This window comes from Scyliorhinus canicula, chromosome 6 (genome assembly GCF_902713615.1).
Source record: "Scyliorhinus canicula chromosome 6, sScyCan1.1, whole genome shotgun sequence".
NCBI lineage: Eukaryota > Metazoa > Chordata > Chondrichthyes > Carcharhiniformes > Scyliorhinidae > Scyliorhinus > Scyliorhinus canicula.
The window spans coordinates 8,138,375-8,155,354 of record NC_052151.1 but is presented as its reverse complement, the minus strand read 5'-3'; the positions used below and the strand labels follow the sequence as shown (position 1 = coordinate 8,155,354).

Sequence of the window (16,980 nt, the reverse complement as noted above, 5' to 3'; positions counted from 1 at the left end):
ATTTATTTATTAAGATTGGACTTATAAATATTGATTGGCTTTGTATAATCATCAAGATCATCACAACTTGTACTTAACATCATTTGTCCACCTGTTTCACGCAAGCAAAAAAACCTAAGAGTATTAACATTTGATGGATCAAGTCATTGTTTTCATGTTATGCATTTGCAAACTGCATCCATTATGTTTGTTCAATTTTTTTTACAACATACAGAAAATATGTAACACGAAAAAGGGGGATGTAGTGATCTCTATATGTGCATGTACATAAGGGGTTAATGTGTAATCAGTAGCACCACATGATCACTAGAGGACCGGACGAACAGGGGTATAAAAGGCAACCACATTGACTCTCTCTCTCTCTCTGTTGGGTGCACTGTGACCAGGGCAATAGCAGACTAGTTCAGATGGCTAGTGGAGTTACTTATAGTTACTGTAGTTAGATCTTGTTAACCTTATCACTAGTATCATGCAATTATTGTTGTAGTTACTCAATAAACCTTTTGTTATTACTGGACGAGTTCGAATCTTCTTCATCGAAATTCAGAATACCTCATCATTATCCAAGGATTGAGTAGCACATGTTACCCACCACACAGGTAAAAAAGCACGGATCAGCATGTCCAAGCCCTGGGGAAAGTGGTGCAGACAGTGGCTGAGGCCCAGGACAGGGCTGCTCTCTCACAGTCAGCCACGTGCCAGAGCCACCTGAACGTTGCAATGGCGCTCGAGTATGGCCCAGTTACAACTGGGACTGTTGCCGGCATTGCCCAGGCTCTGGCGAATGAGGCAGACACAGAGGAAGATGGCCCAGTCCCAGAGGGAGTTGGCACAGTTACTGGCTGATGGTGGCACAGTCACAGCGTGATGTGGCGCAGTCCCAGACAGAGGTGGCCAATTCCCTGTGCTCCATTGCCGCGAGCATGCAGACTCTGGCTGAGATGAGACAGGGCATCCAGGGTCTCAGGGGATAGCTTCACTTGCATCCTCACACCATGGAGTAGCACGGATGCAATCTGGCACCCCAAGGGAGGATGATTCCTGCAGGGGCGATGCCGGAACACTGCAGTGGCTCGGACCTCCCTCCCAACCTCCCCTACCCTATTCTTAATGCATTTGGTGCGCAGCAGGCAGAACATGGCGGCACCACGCCACCTGCGATAACCGAGCAGCAACCAGGCCCATCTGGGACCCGTTGTCCCACAAGACAGCCGCCAACGGGGACCCAAGTTGCAGGAAGGGACTCACAGCAGGCCACCCCCACTCCTGATCTACCGTCTGGGTCACACCTTGACGTAGTGTTGGGACCCGTAAGGCCAGACGGTTAGACACCAGTTACATTGGCACGGGTATTGTAAGAGGGGCTAGGGTAAGACTCTGTATATATTTGTTCACATTAAACATCTGTTCACACTGTTCCAACCTGCCTCGGTGCTCTGTGAGAAGAATGTGAGTGATGGGCTGGCCTGGGCTGGCCAGAGAGGGGGCGCGGAGGGGTTGGAAATGGGCAGGCGGTATTGGTTGTCTGGGCTTCCCACCCTCCCTTCCCACAGTCCGCAGGTGGGGTTCTGAAATTGAGGGCAAAGAGGAGGGAGGAACCTGAAAAGGGGGACCCTAAGTAACCACATAGTGGGATGGCACTTCAAGGCTAGCAGGGGCACTGTCAGGGTGCCAGGCATTTTGCCCATGCCAGGGATCTGGCTCAGGGTGCTCTGCCTGGGGTGTTGGGGACGGGGAAGCCTGAGGACCATCTTATGGGTGAGGTGGGGGTTTTCGGGGGTCACATTGGGGGGGTCGAGAGATCTCTTCCTGCTCTGATACTGAGTGTAACCTGGGGTGGCATTAAAAAAACTGCTTGCCATTAGATAGCAGGGTCATTCACTGTGCTACAAGCACCGGGAACGACCCCGCTATTCCCGCCCAGATCAGACTCTCTTTTTTTTGATGTAGCCACCTGGGGTGGCCACTTCCCGATTCCAAAATGGAGGCCCGCAAAGAATGCAGGGAAAATCGGGCAGCCACAGGACAAACAAGCAGGTGCAAGGTTTCCTGTGTATTAAGATTTGCAGAACCCGGACAGAACCAAAAGCAATAGACATCTACATACTAATGAGCGATCCCCAGAAACAATTAGAAACATTGAAGCAATCGGGACCAAACCAGACTCCCCGGTGCCAGCGGGAGCCAGGACAAAGGCAGGCCAACGGACACATAGGGCCCGCCCAACGATCAGGGAACAGCTCCAGTATTGGAGAAATTGATAGAAACGATTGGGACATGGTCCAATTAATTGGGACAAAGTCCGGGGTCCGCCCAAAAGGGCGCAAAACCCCTGGGGACTATAAAGTAGAGTCCCCAAGTTCAGTTTGCTCTCTTGGCAGCTCTCAAAGAACTCTTGACCGTGACTCTCAACAAGGAGAGACCTGCCTAGCAGCTGCACCAACCAAATAAGTCTCCAGTCAACGCACGCTACGAGATAGACGCTCCTAGCTACTATTCCATACCAGCTTGAAGCCTGCAGATTCAGAACCGGACAAAGGCCATTGTTCCTCTGACCTGGTGGGCCATTTGAAAGCTAAGTATAGGCCTTTAGTTATAGTGATAGTCTAGTAAGTAGAGTTCTATGCATGAGTAGTGATTGACTGTGTGTATAATAAATGTGTTTTGATTTGAAACTTACTAACTGGTGTACTGAGTTATTGATCAGCACTTGGCTTTAAACCTCGTGGTGGTATCAGAAAGATACCTGGCGACTCTAGAGCAAAGGTTATTAAAACAGAGCAATTAAGTAAAAGCATAACGAGCAACACTGGTTTAGGTAGACCAGTGGGTGAATGACAGTGTGGATCTCACCCAAAACTTCGATGGGAAACACTCGTCAAACTCGCCCAAAATGACACTAGAAATGTTTTGATTGAATCACGACGGTTCTCTCTCCACAGATGCTGCCAGACCTGTTGAATTTATCCAGCATTTTCTATTTTTATTTTACTCACTCATGGATCTGTTATTTTTCTTATTGCAGGAGAAAGAACAAGGAAACAATGAGGTGAAAGCTAGGAATCTAAATGTTGCCCACCAAAAATCTTTTTTTTAACAGGGGAAATTTTTGCATGGTCAATTCACCTACCTTGCACATCTTTTGGGTTGTGGGGGGTGAGACCCACGCAGACACAGGGATAATGTGCAAACCCCACACGGACAGTGACCCAGGACCAGAATCGAACCCAGATCCTCGGCAACGTGAGGCAGCAATGCTACCCACTGCGCCACCATGCAGTCGTTGGTCCTCCAAAAATCTAGCAAATTACAACTGCCCAGAGGGAAGATTAATAATAATAATAATAATAATCGCTCATTGTCACAAGTAGGCTTGAATGAAGTTACAGTGAAAAGCCCCTAGTTGCCACATTCTGGCGCCTATTCGGGGAGGCCGGTATGGGAATTGAACCCACGCTGCTGGCATTGATTTACATTGTTCTGCATTATAAGTCAGCTGTTTAGCCCACTGTGTTAAACCAGCCCCAATAAAATTGGCCATCAAGGAGAAGGCAGCTTTAAAATTGCAGCTTAAAAGTCTTAAGCTCCAACATTTACCGAGAATTGGGAAAAGAGCTGAGGTGATGATCTTTTGCCAGGAGACCCGGAAGAAACAATTTTCTGCATGCTCTGAGAAATTAATGCCGAGATGTTTTTTGCATTGCAACAAAATTAGTAAGTTTGTACGACCATTTTGGTTTGTACTGTAGTTCACAGTAATCACATTGTGTTGTAGCACCATGTGGACAGTATAAACAGAAACTGCAAAATCTCTTCAGCACCTAAATACAATGTACCTCCAAATTATTAGAGTTAGTCTTCAACATTTTCTCAGTTTTTAGTAGACGTTTGGCTAACTCTGGCACCTCCAAATCCATCTTTAACATACATTTAGCCTCTCGAAGAATCTCACGAATTCGATGATCAAAGTTTGAATACATTTTCTCAGTCTCTTGATCACGGATTAAAAGTGTTGCTTGCAGCACTGAATAAAAATTTAATTTAAAATATTCATTTGCATATATACACAGATAAATAACTGAAAGTTACAATACATTTTTAGAATTTTCAATCCAGTTAAACTTATTATGCTGTAAGTAATAGTTTTATCAGGAAGTGTATAGTTATAAAAATTTCTATCTCAATAAATTTAACTGTTATAATCTGGCGAGTGATGAGTGCTATGCAAACCAAATTACAAATGGAAACATGGCAAGACCTCGCAATCTCTTCATTTCCTAATTTGACAATGAGAAGATACATACTGAAGTTCAAAGCCACAAGTTTCTCGAAACACCCTTGAAGATTTTAACTATCAAATTAAAACATTTATTAACAAAAGAAAAGGAAACAAACACCTAAGACAGCATTTACACAGTTAAAATTAGTCTTACAGAACAATACCCCAAAGAGACTTTCTGCTTGCCCAGACTCACGAATAAACAACACTTTTGGCAATGATGCCTTACAATAGATATATAGGGCGGGATACCCCCGCAATTGGTGGGATGGCCTGACACAGCGCCAGGAACGGCGCAAACCACTCCGGCGTCAGGCCAGCGGGAAGTTGCGGAATCATCCGCACTTCCGTGGACGAGGCCTGCGCCGGAGGGATTTTGGCATGCGCAGACCAGCCGGCATGTTCATGCATATGGGGGTTCTTCTCCCGCCAGCCATGGCGGAGCCCTATGGAGGCTGGCGCGAAAGGAAGGAGTGCCCCCACGGCACAGGCTCCCCACAGAACTGTGGGCCCCGATTGCGGGCCAAACCACCGTGGGGCACCCCAGGGCCGGATCCGCCCCACGCCCCGAGGACTCCACCAGATGGCCTACCTGCCAGGTCCCGCTGTGTGGGACCATGTCCATTTCACGCCAGCGGAGCTGGCCAGGAACTGATGGCTGCTCGGCCCATAGGGGCCAGGAGAATTGCCGGGGGAAGCCACTGCCAACGGCCCCTGACCGGCGTGGCGCAAACCCCGCCCCCGCCCAAAAACCTGAGAATATGGCAGCCAGCGTTGGAGTGGGGGCGAGATTCACGCCGCTCCTCGGGGATTCTCCAACCCAACAGAGGGTTGGAGAATTCTGCCCATAATCTATAAACTTAAGCAATAATATCCACAAGGCAAAGCCACTATAACTTCAGTGAGGTATAATAATAATCACTGATTGTCACAAGTAGACTTCAATGAAGTTAATGTGAAAAGTCCCGAGTCGCCACATTCCAGCGCCTGTTCGGGGAGGCCGGTATGGGAATTGAACCCACGGTGCTGACCTTGTTCTGCATTACAAGCCAGCTGTTTAGCCCACTGTGCTAAACCAGCCCCTGCCGACCACACAAAGGCCTAGATTCTCCACGCTGTGGCACCGGAAATGTGAATCGCGACCGGGAGGGCGGCAAATATCGAGATTCGTCCCCGGCACTGAACCGAACTGCATGCTCCGGTCCTTCACTGGTGGCGATAGCATAAGGCCAGAAGACATCAAAGCAGAATAAGGCCATTTGACCCATCTAGACTGCTCCACCATTCAATCATGACTGATATGTTTCTCATCTCCATTCTTCTGCCTTCTCGACATAACCCCTGATACCCTTTTTAAAAAAGAACTTATCTATCTCTGTCATAAAGACTGTCATGTGAGAGTACATTTAAGAAATGGGTGTTTATAAATGAGTATGTATATAAATATCTGTAGTGAGAGTACCTTTAAAAAATTGTGTTTACTACTGCAGTGATGTCAGAGAGTGGGTGGAGCTGGGCTTTCTGTCAGTCTTTTACTTTTGTTTTAGGCTATTTGCTGCAGGGTGTGTTTTAGTTTTGTTTTCAGTTTTGGAGCTGAAGCTAGACAGAGCAGGTGTACTGTTGATCTCTCTGCCATGAAAAGACTATCTCTTGATCATTTGATGAATTCAGAATTATAAATGTTCTTAGTAGTGTATGTAAATCTAATGTGCTTCTGTTGAAAGGTGTTTCTTTTGTCTTCTGGATGTTTTTTGTGAAGTTATTAAGGATTATTTAGTGTTGTATTCTTTGGGGGTTGTATTTGAATTGATGGTTGCTAAGATGTTCACTGTATGTTTTAAAAAGGTTAACTTGAGTTCATAGAATAAACATTGTTTTGCTTTAAAAATTGCGAAAAGATGAGGTAATTATGGTGGTGGCTAAGCAGTGAAAGTTGCCTAAGATACAATTTGACTAATTGGAAATGGCAAAAAAGTCAGTTACAAATTAAACAAATGGAACATCATAAAGAATTAAAGCAGCTCAAATACAAGAAAGAGGAAATAGAATGAGAGAGAGATAGCGAGGAAAAAGAAAGGGATGGAAATGAAAAGGAGAGAGAGGTAAACGAAAATGAGAGAGAAGAAAGGAGAAAAGAAATGATAGCCCTAGCAGAAGAAAAAGAAAGAGAAAGGGAGATACAGATCAGGGAAAAAGATAAAGAGAGAGAGTTTGAACTTCAGAAAATGGCCATGAAACATGACAGTCAGTTAAAATTGGCAGACGTAAAGGGAAACTTACAGTTGGATGATAGAGATGAGGATAGTGAGTAAGAGCGTCATCTGCAAACTTGCTAATCAGACCACCTATACCTTCATCCAGATCATTTATGTATATCACAAACAACAGTGGTCCGAGTACGGATCCTTGTGGAACACCACTAGTCACCTTTCTCTATTTTGAGACACTCCCTTCCACCACTACTCTGTCTCCTGTTGCCTAGCCAGCTCTTTATCCATCTAGCTAGTACACCCTGAACCCCACACGACTTCACTTTTTCCATCAACCTGCCATGGGAAACTTTATCAAATGCTTTACTGAAGTCCATGTATATGACATCTACAGCCCTTCCCTCATCAATTAACTTTGTCACTTCCTCAAAGAATTCTATTAGGTTTGTAAGACATGACCTTCCCTGCACAAAACCATGCTGCCGATCACTGATAAGTCTATTTTCTTCCAAATGTGACTAGATCCTATCCCTCAGTATCTGCTCCAACAGTTTGCCTACCACAGACGTCAAGCTCACAGGTCTATGATTCCCTGGATTATCCCTGCTACCCTTCTTAAACAAAGGGACAACATTAGCAATTCTCCAGTCCTCCGGGACCTCACCCGTGCTCAAGGATGCTGCAAAGATATCTGTTAAGGCCCCAGCTAATTCATCCCTCGCTTCCCTCAGTAACCTGGGATAGATCCCATCTGGTCCTGGGGACTTGTCCACCTTAATGCCTTTTAGAATACCCAAAACCTCTCCCTTCCTTATGCCGACATGACCTAGAGTATTTAAACATCCATCCCTAGCCTCAACATCCATCATGTCCCTCTCCTTGGTGAATACCGATGCAAAGTACTCATTAAGAAGCTCACTCATTTCCTCTGACTCCACGCATAAATTCCCTCTTTTGTCTTTGAGAGGGCCAATCCTTAATCCTTTCACGAGTTACCCTCTTGCTCCTTATATACGAATAAAAGGCTTTGGGATTTTCCTTAAACCTGTTAGCCAAAGATATTTCATGACCCCTTTTAGCCCTCTTTATTGCGCATTTAAAATTTGTCCTACTTTCTCGATATTCCTCCAAAGCTTCATCAGTTTTGAGTCACCTCGATCTTATGTATGCTTCCTTTTTCATCTTAGCTAGTCTCACAATTCCACCTGTCATCCATGGTTCCCTAATCTTGCCATTTCTATCGCTCATTTTCACAGGAACATGTCTGTCCTGCACTCTAATCAACCTTTTCTTAAAAGAGCGATGCGAACGGAGTGGCCGCATTCAGAAGAGGCTCCCGCCGGACCGCAATCTTTTTCGGGGGTTCCCCGTGGATTTTTCGGCAAAAAGATCGCAGAACGGACCGAACACCCCCCCCCCCCCCCCCCCCCCCCCCCCCCCCAACTCCCAGCGGAGCAAGTGCCCTGGCGCGCCGACCGGTCCGAGCACCCCCCACCCCCCCAGCAGAGCAAGAACGGCCACCGGACCGAGCACCCCCCCCCCTCCCCCCCAGCAGAGCAAGAGTGCTGACCGGACCGAGCAACCCCCCCTCCCCCCCAGCGGAGCAAGAGCGGCGACCGGACCGACTCCACCTCCCCAACAAAAAAAATAACAAAAAAAAATCAACATAGACTTTGGAAAGAAAACAACTGGAGGAAGGGGGGGAAATAACAAAATATACAAACAAGAATTCCTCTTTTTGTCCTTTCTTTCCCGACTTTTTTTTCTCCAGCCTCTTTTTTAAAAAAAAACTTATCAAAAGAAAATGCCAGAAGGGAGCCAGAGCAGAGGGAGAAGAGGCACCAAAAGCAAATGGCACAATACTATGTGAGCCCGTTCAGACGAGCCAACCGTCAAACGAAGCGGGGGAACCAAAGCCACGCTGCAACAAAAAGACCTGGTCAGACAGGAGTATTTCCCCCCTGGGCCAGAGGGGTACTGGAAGGCACCTTTGCCGAGGCGCTGAGGGAGCATCAGCAGAGAAACAAGGCAGAGGCCAGAGCAGACATGGAGGTCACAGTACAGGCAGCAATGGCCAAGACCCTGGCAGAGATGCAGCTCGCCCTGGGCATAGCAGAGAAGAAACTGGAAGCCCAAGAGAAAAAGCTGGAAGCCCAAGATAAGAAACTGGAAGCCCAAGGGGCAACCATTAAGGAACTGGAAAAGGCCGCAACTGACATGAGCGACCGGATGATGGCCCTGGAGAGAGAGGCGTCGAGACTGGGCACAATGCAGGGGAGCCTGAAGGGCAGGGTGGACGACCAGGAAAACCGCTTGAGAAGGCAAAATGTCAAGATAGTGGGCCCAGCAGACGGGATTGAGGGTAGAAACCCCACCGCCTATGTGGCCGAGATGCTGGGCAACTTAGTGGGGAGGGAACCTTTCCCCGACCCACCAGAAATGGACAGAGCACACCGGTCGCTACGCTCAAAGCCAAAGGTGGGGGACCGCCCGAGGACAGTTATAGCTAAACTGCACCGGTATCAAGACAGGGAAACAATCCTGCGCTGGGTCAGGGAGAACAGAAATTTCAAATGGGAAGGACACTTCATTAGAATTTACGAGGATATCGGGGCAGACCTCGCCAGGAGACGGGCCGAATTTAATTAAGCGAAAGCAGCTCTTCACAAGAGCAGAGTGCATTTCGGTATGCTGTACCCAGCGACAGAGGTCATGGCCTTCTTCGAGGCCATGTCCAAAGTGGTGGGGGTGAGGGTGGAGCCATGCCTGAAAGTGGCGGTCATCGGGGCTTCAGGCCAGCCAGATCTATTCCTGGGGAGGAGGGCGGACGCCCTTGCCTTTGCCTCCCTGATTGCCCACCATAGAAACCTGTTCGACTGGCGGTCAGCAGCACCACCCAAAGCTGCAGACTGGCTGTCCGACCTCTCAGAATCTCTCCAAATGGAGAAAATCAAATTCGCCATCCGAGGGTCAGACGACGGCTTCCACAGAACGTGGGAGCCGTTCACCCAATTGTTCCGGGACCTGTTCGTGGCCAACAAACAAGCAGAAGAGCAGCCAGGTAGCCAAGAAATGGGAAAGTAGCCAAAGCACGAGAGGGAGAGATAGACTGGAAGAGGGGGGGAGGGACACCTAAATCTAAGAGGAAGGAAAGGCGAACCACAGTGCTGGCGGTGGGGGAGGGGGGGGGGCAGAAGCGGGGAGAGGGAGGGGGCAGAGGGGACAGACAGGGAACAATAGAGGAGAGCCAGGGAAGGGGAGGGGGGAGGCAGGGAAACGTTAACAAACTTGGCATCCACAGGAACAGAGAAGATGGGGAAGACAGGAGGACCGCAGAAGCGGAAGTGCGCACGAGACGACAACGTCAGCGAAATCCGTCCGGAAGAAGCAAGGAACAACACCACGAACGGATGCCTACATATATGTGTAAATAACTTTGCCAAGGGTACAGAGCTGCCGCTGTTGAGCCGGGGCACAATACCGTCCACTGACTTCACGGGGAAAATTAACACTTCAGCAGCAGCAGTGACACATGGGGGGAGGGGGGGGGGGGGGGGGGAAGGTGAGTGCCCTGGTGGGAGGGGGTGGGAGGATTGAGGCTTGTGGGGTAACGTCTAGTGGATTGCTGATGTATATTCTCTTTATGCACTATGTTAATGTTCACTAAGTTGCTGTGTTAAGATTATTACTATTTAATATGGAATATTTTGCAAAACCTTAATTTAAAAAAAAAACAGCAGCAGCAACCCGGGGAGGGAGGGGGGCAATTTCTTTTCCTTTTTGTAAGGGGCGCATGCTCTATCCTGTTTTGAATGTAGTGTTAATTTGCTAAACTGTTTATCGTTTAAAGGGTTAAGTTGTTCTGTTGGCATGTTGCCCTTCTTTCTTTGTATTATTTTCCTTTTTGGAGGGTTTTGTAAACTTATTGAAAACTTTGAATAAATACATTTTTTTTCAAAATAATGCCTTTCCTTAAAAGACTCCCACATTTCAAATGTGGATTTACCCTTAAACAGCTGCTCCCAATCCACATTCCCGAGGTCCTGCCGAATTTTGTTATAGTTGGCCTTGCCCCAATTTAGCACTCTTCCTTTAGGACGACTCTCGTCTTTGTCCATGAGTATTCTAAAACTTATGGAATTGTGATCGCTATTCCCAAAGTAATCGCCGACTGAAACGTCAACCACCTGGCCGAGATCATTCCCCAATACCAGGTCCAGTATGGCCCCTTCCAGAGTTGGACTATTTACATACTGCTCTAAAAAACTCTCGTGGATGCTCCTTACAAATTCTGCTCCATCTACGCCTCCAACACTACACGAGTCCCATTCAATGTTGGGGAAGTTAAAAATCCCATCACAACCACCCTATTGCTCCTACATTGTTCTATAATCTGTCTACATATTTGTACCTCTACTTCACGCTCGCTTTTGGGAGGCCTGTAGTAAAGTCCCAACAATGTTACTGCACCCTTCCTATTTCTTAGCTCTATCCATATTACCTCAGTGCTCGAATCCTCCATCATGCCCTCCTTCATCACAGCTGTGATATCATCTCTGACCAGTAATGCAACTCCTCCACCCCTTTTAACTCCCTCTCTATCCCTTCTGAAGCATCTATACTGCTGGGATATTTAGTTGCCAGTCTTGCCCATCCCTCAACCAAGTCTCAGTAATACCAATAACATCATATTCCCAGGTACTAATCCAAGCCCTAAATTCATCTGCCTTACCTGCTGCATTTCTCACATTAAAACAAATGCACCTGAGACCACCTGTCCCTTTGCGTTCATCAACTCTTCCCTGTCTACTCTTCCCCTTAGTCACATTGAGTTTATTATCCAGTACCTTACTGGCTTTAGTTGCTGCCTCTTTACTGACCTCTAACATCCTAATCTAGTTCCCATCCCCCTGCCACATTAGTTTAAAACCTCCCCAACAGTGTTAGCAAAAGTACCCCCAAGGACATTGGTTCCAGTCCTGCCCAGGTGTAGACCATCCGATTTGTAATGGTCCCACCGCCCCCAGAACCGGTTCCAATGTCCCATAAATCTGAACCCCTCCCTCCTGCACCATCTCTCAAGCCACGTATTCATTCTGACTATTCTTAAATTTCTACTGAGATTACTACCTTTGAGGTATCCTCAAAGTACCCTTTGAGGTACTACCTTTGACTATCCACTCTGTCTATACCTCTCATAATTTTGTAGAACTCTATCAGGTCGCTCCTCATCCTCCGTCGTTCCAATGAGAACAAACCGTGTTGATTCAACCGCTCCTCATAGCTAATGACTTCCATACCAGGTAGCATCCTGATAAATCTCTTCTGCACCCTCTCTAAAGCCTCCACATCCTTCTGGTAGTGTGGCGACCAGAATTGAACACTATACGCCAAGTGAGACCTCACTAAGGTTCTATCCAGCTCCAACATGACTTGCCAATTATTGTACTCAATGCCCCGGCCAATGAAGGCAAGCATGCCATATGCCTTCTTGACTACCTTCTCCACCTTTGTTGCCCCTTTCAGTGACCTGTGGACCTGTACACCTAGATCTCTCTGACTTTCAAAACTCTTGAAGGTTCTACCATTCACTGTATATTCCCTACCTGCATTGATTAATAACGGGATCAGGGGTTATGAGGATGGGCAGGAGAATGGGGATGACGAACATATCAGCCATGATCAAATTTTCACCGTAACTTCATTGCAGTGTTAATGTAAGCCTACTTGTGACAAGATTATTAATGGTGGAGCCGACTCGGTGGGCGAATTTTGTTCCCATATCTTATGGTTTTAGGTCTTATGGGTGTGTGGCAACAGAACAAAAAGGGAAGCTAAGTCACTGGTCAGAAGACAGGAGACATTAAATGACAGAGGAGCAGCAATGGGAAAAATAATAAAAAAGATTTTCCAGCTGAGATGTGAATCTCAGAATAATGAGCAACAAAAGCTAAGGACACGATTCTCCAATCGCGGGACAGAGTGTCCGAGCCGTCGTGAAAGCCAGATCCCATCGGAGGCCACCCCCCGGGGACAGAGCCCCCCTCCCTCCCCCCCCCCCCCCCCCCCCCCCCCCCTCTCCACAGGCCGCCCCCCGACCCTTCGCGCAGAGTTCCCTCCGGCAGCGACCAGGTGTGGACGGCGCCGGAGGGACTCTGCTTTTTCCGCTTAATCCGGGCCGGGGAATTGGCGGCCTGTCCTTGTACAGTGGCCCGCGACTGGTGCCACACCAAATGTGCCGCGCAAATGACGCCGATTCATCGCACCTCGGAGGATCGCGTGCTGGCGTCGGGGCTGTGTGGCGCGGTTGCGGAAATTCTCTGGCCCGGCGGGGGGCTAGGAGAATCTGGCCAGAACCAAAGGAATTCAGTTGTAAAATCTACCATAATACAGTAGTGCAGTTTTATTAAAATGAATCATTTACTTACCATATTTCATTGTTGAAATTTCTTTTATCCAGGCCTTGTGATACAATACTTCAAACTTTACAAGTACATAAGCAACTTTGTTGTACATGCGCACGATTGACATGCCCCGAGAGCTTTTTAGTATGTCAGAACTTTTCTGAAACAAAAAGAAGCATTTAATGATTTAGATTTAAGCTTAGGGCTGACAACATACATGTTCATAAGTGCAAAAATATTTCCACACAGGACATGACAATCTGGGGCTGTTTAGCACAGGGCTAAATCGCTGGCTTTGAAAGCAGACCAAGCAGGCCAGCGGCACGGTTCGATTCCCGTAACAGCCTCCCTGAACAGGCGCCGGAATGTGGCGACTAGAGGCTTTTCACAGTAACTTCATTTTGAAGCCTACTCGTGACAATAAGCGATTTTCATTTCATTTCAATATTCAGGCAATATGTATAGCTAAAATTACATTTATGATATAACAAACAGAAAACATCATGAAAAAATGTTTTACTTGTAAAACGAAAACTCGTCATTTTTTAATCAAAAAGCCTTCTGTCAAACTGCAATGGAGTTTGGTACTGCAAAACTTGCTGAGAAGAGTCCCATGTTGTCAAAGCTTTCCATATTAGCCCGTATGAGGAGCTTGGCCGCAAATTAAGAAGGAGAACCTCAAATCTCTGAATTGTAACCCAAACCACAAGCAAATTGGGAGAGGGGAAATGAGATTAGAGAGGTTAATGTGCAGCTTAAAGACTCATGTGGGATAAGTGGGTTCTGTACCATTGAACATGTGATGAAACAAGCTCTTTTTGATCTCCTATGAGTTGTGAACCATTATTATCTTTACAACAATCAGCAGATCCCTGGTCAGTTTTTCTTCAGACTCGTCGACAAATGATTACATTTATTATTGCCATAATGTGATTTTGGATTCACAAGTTTGAGATGACAAGTTTAGTAATGTAATGGGTAGCCTGCTCCACCTTTCCAGGAAGGTTAATTTTCCAATGACAATCCAGGCAAGAAAACAATTCTGGAACACTTCTGTGGACCCAAATTCTGTTGAAGAAAGTCATTTATGCCTGTCCCTTCCGTAAGTACAATTGATTTGATTTTGATTTGTTGTCACATGTACCGGAGTACAGTGAAACGTATTTTTCTGCGGCCGAGGGAAGGTACACAGTATGTCCATAGTAGAGAAATAGAATAATCAACAGAGAACATTGATAAATGGTGATTCGTTACAGTGTGGAACAAGGGGCCGAACAAAGTAAATACATGAGCAACCGAAACGTCGGGCATCGTGAATAGTGTTCTTAGAGGGAAACAGATCAGTCTGAGGGGGAGTCGTTGAGGAGTCTTGTAGCTGTGGGGAAGAAGCTGTTCCTATGTTTGGATGTGCGGGTCTTCAGACTTCTGTATCTTCTGCCTGATGGAAGGGTCTAGAAGAACAAAGAACAAAGAGCAAAGAAAAGTATAGCACAGGAACAAGCCCTTCGGACCAACAAGCCTATGCCGACAATGCTGCCCATTTAAACTAAAATCTTCTACATTTCTGGGGCCCGAATCCCTATATTCCCGTAATTTTCACGTATTTGTCAAGACAACCCTTAACCATTACTATCATCCCTGCGTACACCACCTCTTCCAGCAGCGAGTTCCAGGCACTGCTTGGGTGGGAGGGGTCTATGATAATGCTGTCTGCCTTCCTGAGGCAGCGGGAGGTGTATACAGAATCAATGTGGGGGTGGCAAGCTTGTGTGATGCATTCGGCTGAGTTCACCACACTGTAGTTTCTTGCGATCTTGGACTGAGCAGTTGCCATACCAGGCTGTGATGCAGCCGGATAGGATGCTCTCTATCGCACATCTGTAAAAGTTTGTGAGATTCGATGCAGACATGCCAAATTTCTTTAGCTTCCTTAGGAAGCAGAGACGTTGTTGGGCTTCCTTGACAGTTGCATCAATGTGAGTGACCAGGACAGACTGTTGGTGATGGTACCCCCAGGAACATAAAGCTAACGGCCACATCCACTTCAGAGCCATTGATGCAGATGGGAGTGTGTGTCATGCTACGCTTCCTGAAGTCGATGATCAGTTCCTTGGTCTTTCGACATTTGGAGAGAGGTCGCTTTCGGTACACCATGAAACCAAGTGATTTATCTCCCTCCTTAAAAAGGCACTTACCTCTGAGGTTTCGGCTTCATTCTTCCAGTGGAGCGGTCAGTGAGGGGAGCAATTTTTGGAGGGGAGAACTGAAAGGTAAGCTAAGTTTTTGAGTTTTAACTTACTCTTTCGGAGCAGGTAACCGGAAGTCGGCCGTGGGGAGACCTGGGAAGGTTGTATTACCCAATAAATTTGAACGGTGAGGAAACATGAGACATGACACATGTAGTGTCTCCCACCCTCCCTCCTCCTCTAACCTAAAAAAAAGACTAAGTGCTGTGAGCAGGTAAGCTATTTACTTTTTTTTACTGGGAGACTGAGTAGAGGTGATGGGAGCGAGTGCAGTGGAATGTTCCTCCTGCAGAATGTTCGAGGTAAGGGAGACCACAGGTGTCCTTGTTGAGTTCACCTGCGGGAAGTGCAGCCATCTCCAGCTCCTCACAGACCATGTTAGAGAACTGGAGCTGGATGAACTGAGGATCATTCGGGAAGCTGAGGGGGTGACAGATAGAAGCTACAGGGACATAGTTACCCCTAAGAACAAAGGTAGCTGGGTAACAGTTAGAGGTGGGTGTCATAATATACATCTATGTATATAATGGAGTGCAGACAGGCAGTGATTGACACACAGGATGACCAGTAAGCACACAGAACAGAGCAGCCTGTCACCAGACAGGACACGACTACTATAAAGCCAGAGGGCACCAGTTTTCCCGCTTTCTCTGGACCCAGCCACTGAGACAGTCAGAGCTCGTGAGATAGCCAGTACAAACACCATGTGGTAGCTGGTGAGTCTGGTCAGGCTAGTGTCAGGTCTCCATTCAAGTCAGCATAGTGTCAACCCCCAGTTGAACACGTATTATAGTTTAGATGTTAAATAAAATCGTGTTGCATCTCATCAATGTTGGAAGTCTGTCTCTCGCTACACTGCATCAAGTGCAGTCCACATCGACCCAGCCAGCCCAACACATCATGGTACCAGGTTTGGATGCTGAAAATTGACGGACCTACCTTGAGTGAATCAGCATTGACCAGCAAACAGCCATCCGGTGAGATGAAAAACGTCCGCCCTCCTCCGCAGCTCCGCATCGCCGGCAACCTCGGTGAAAATTGGAAGATCTTCAAACAAAAGTTCCACCTCTATCTCGAAGCCACCGACCTTCGAGGCTGCATCGGACACCAGGAAGATCGCACTATTCATCGTCACAGCCGGGGACCACGCAATCCACATCTACAACTCCCTTCCATTCTCTGAAGGCGAAGACAAGACGAAATTCAAAACAGTCCTGCTGAAGTTCGACAGCCACTGTGACATTGAGGTGAATGCGAGCTTTGAACGGTACGTTTTCCAGCAGAGGCTTCAGGGTAAGGATGAACCTTTTCAATCCTTTTTGACCCATCTCCACATCCTCGCGCAGTCATGTAACTATGACTCCACAACTGATTCCATGATCCGGGATCAGATCGTTTTCAGGGTCCACTCCGATTCCCTTCGCCAGCAGCTCCTGAAAGTCAAGCAGCTCACCCTCACCGTCGCCATCGAAACGTGCGTTCTCCACGAACATGCTAACAATCGGTATTCCCACATCAGGGTGGCAGAAACGGCAAAGCAAACCTGCCACGAGACGGAACGGGTACAGGCCATCGAACAAATGCAGGGCCTACAGATCGATGAGGTCGGGTTGAGCCATTTCGCACAACTTTCCCGGGCCCCTGCGCATGCACGCCACGACCGAGTGGACGGCGAGGCAGAAGATCAACCCGCGAAGGTGCGTACATCGTTCGACCGCACTGCACATGTGCGTTGGAGCACGGAACTCGCTGACGTTGGCATCATGAATTGTCCGAATTGTGGCTCCGCCCATTTAAAGCTGCAATGTCTGACAAAATCACGACGGTGTCTACAGTGTGGC

The 16,980-nt window shown here is 47.3% G+C and overlaps 1 protein-coding gene across 1 annotated transcript in view; it reads right to left on the bottom strand.

The window, feature by feature from the left end:
* Positions 1-16,980, bottom strand: part of LOC119966923 (dynein heavy chain 8, axonemal-like) — a 1,786,259-nt gene that overhangs the window by 1,259,589 nt on the left and 509,690 nt on the right. The window contains exons 17-18 of the mRNA XM_038798881.1: positions 12,918-13,053; positions 3,837-4,024 (exon numbers count right to left, since the gene is read on the bottom strand). Coding sequence (XP_038654809.1) covers positions 3,837-4,024; positions 12,918-13,053 — 324 coding nt within the window. The remainder of the gene's footprint in view (positions 1-3,836; positions 4,025-12,917; positions 13,054-16,980) is intronic.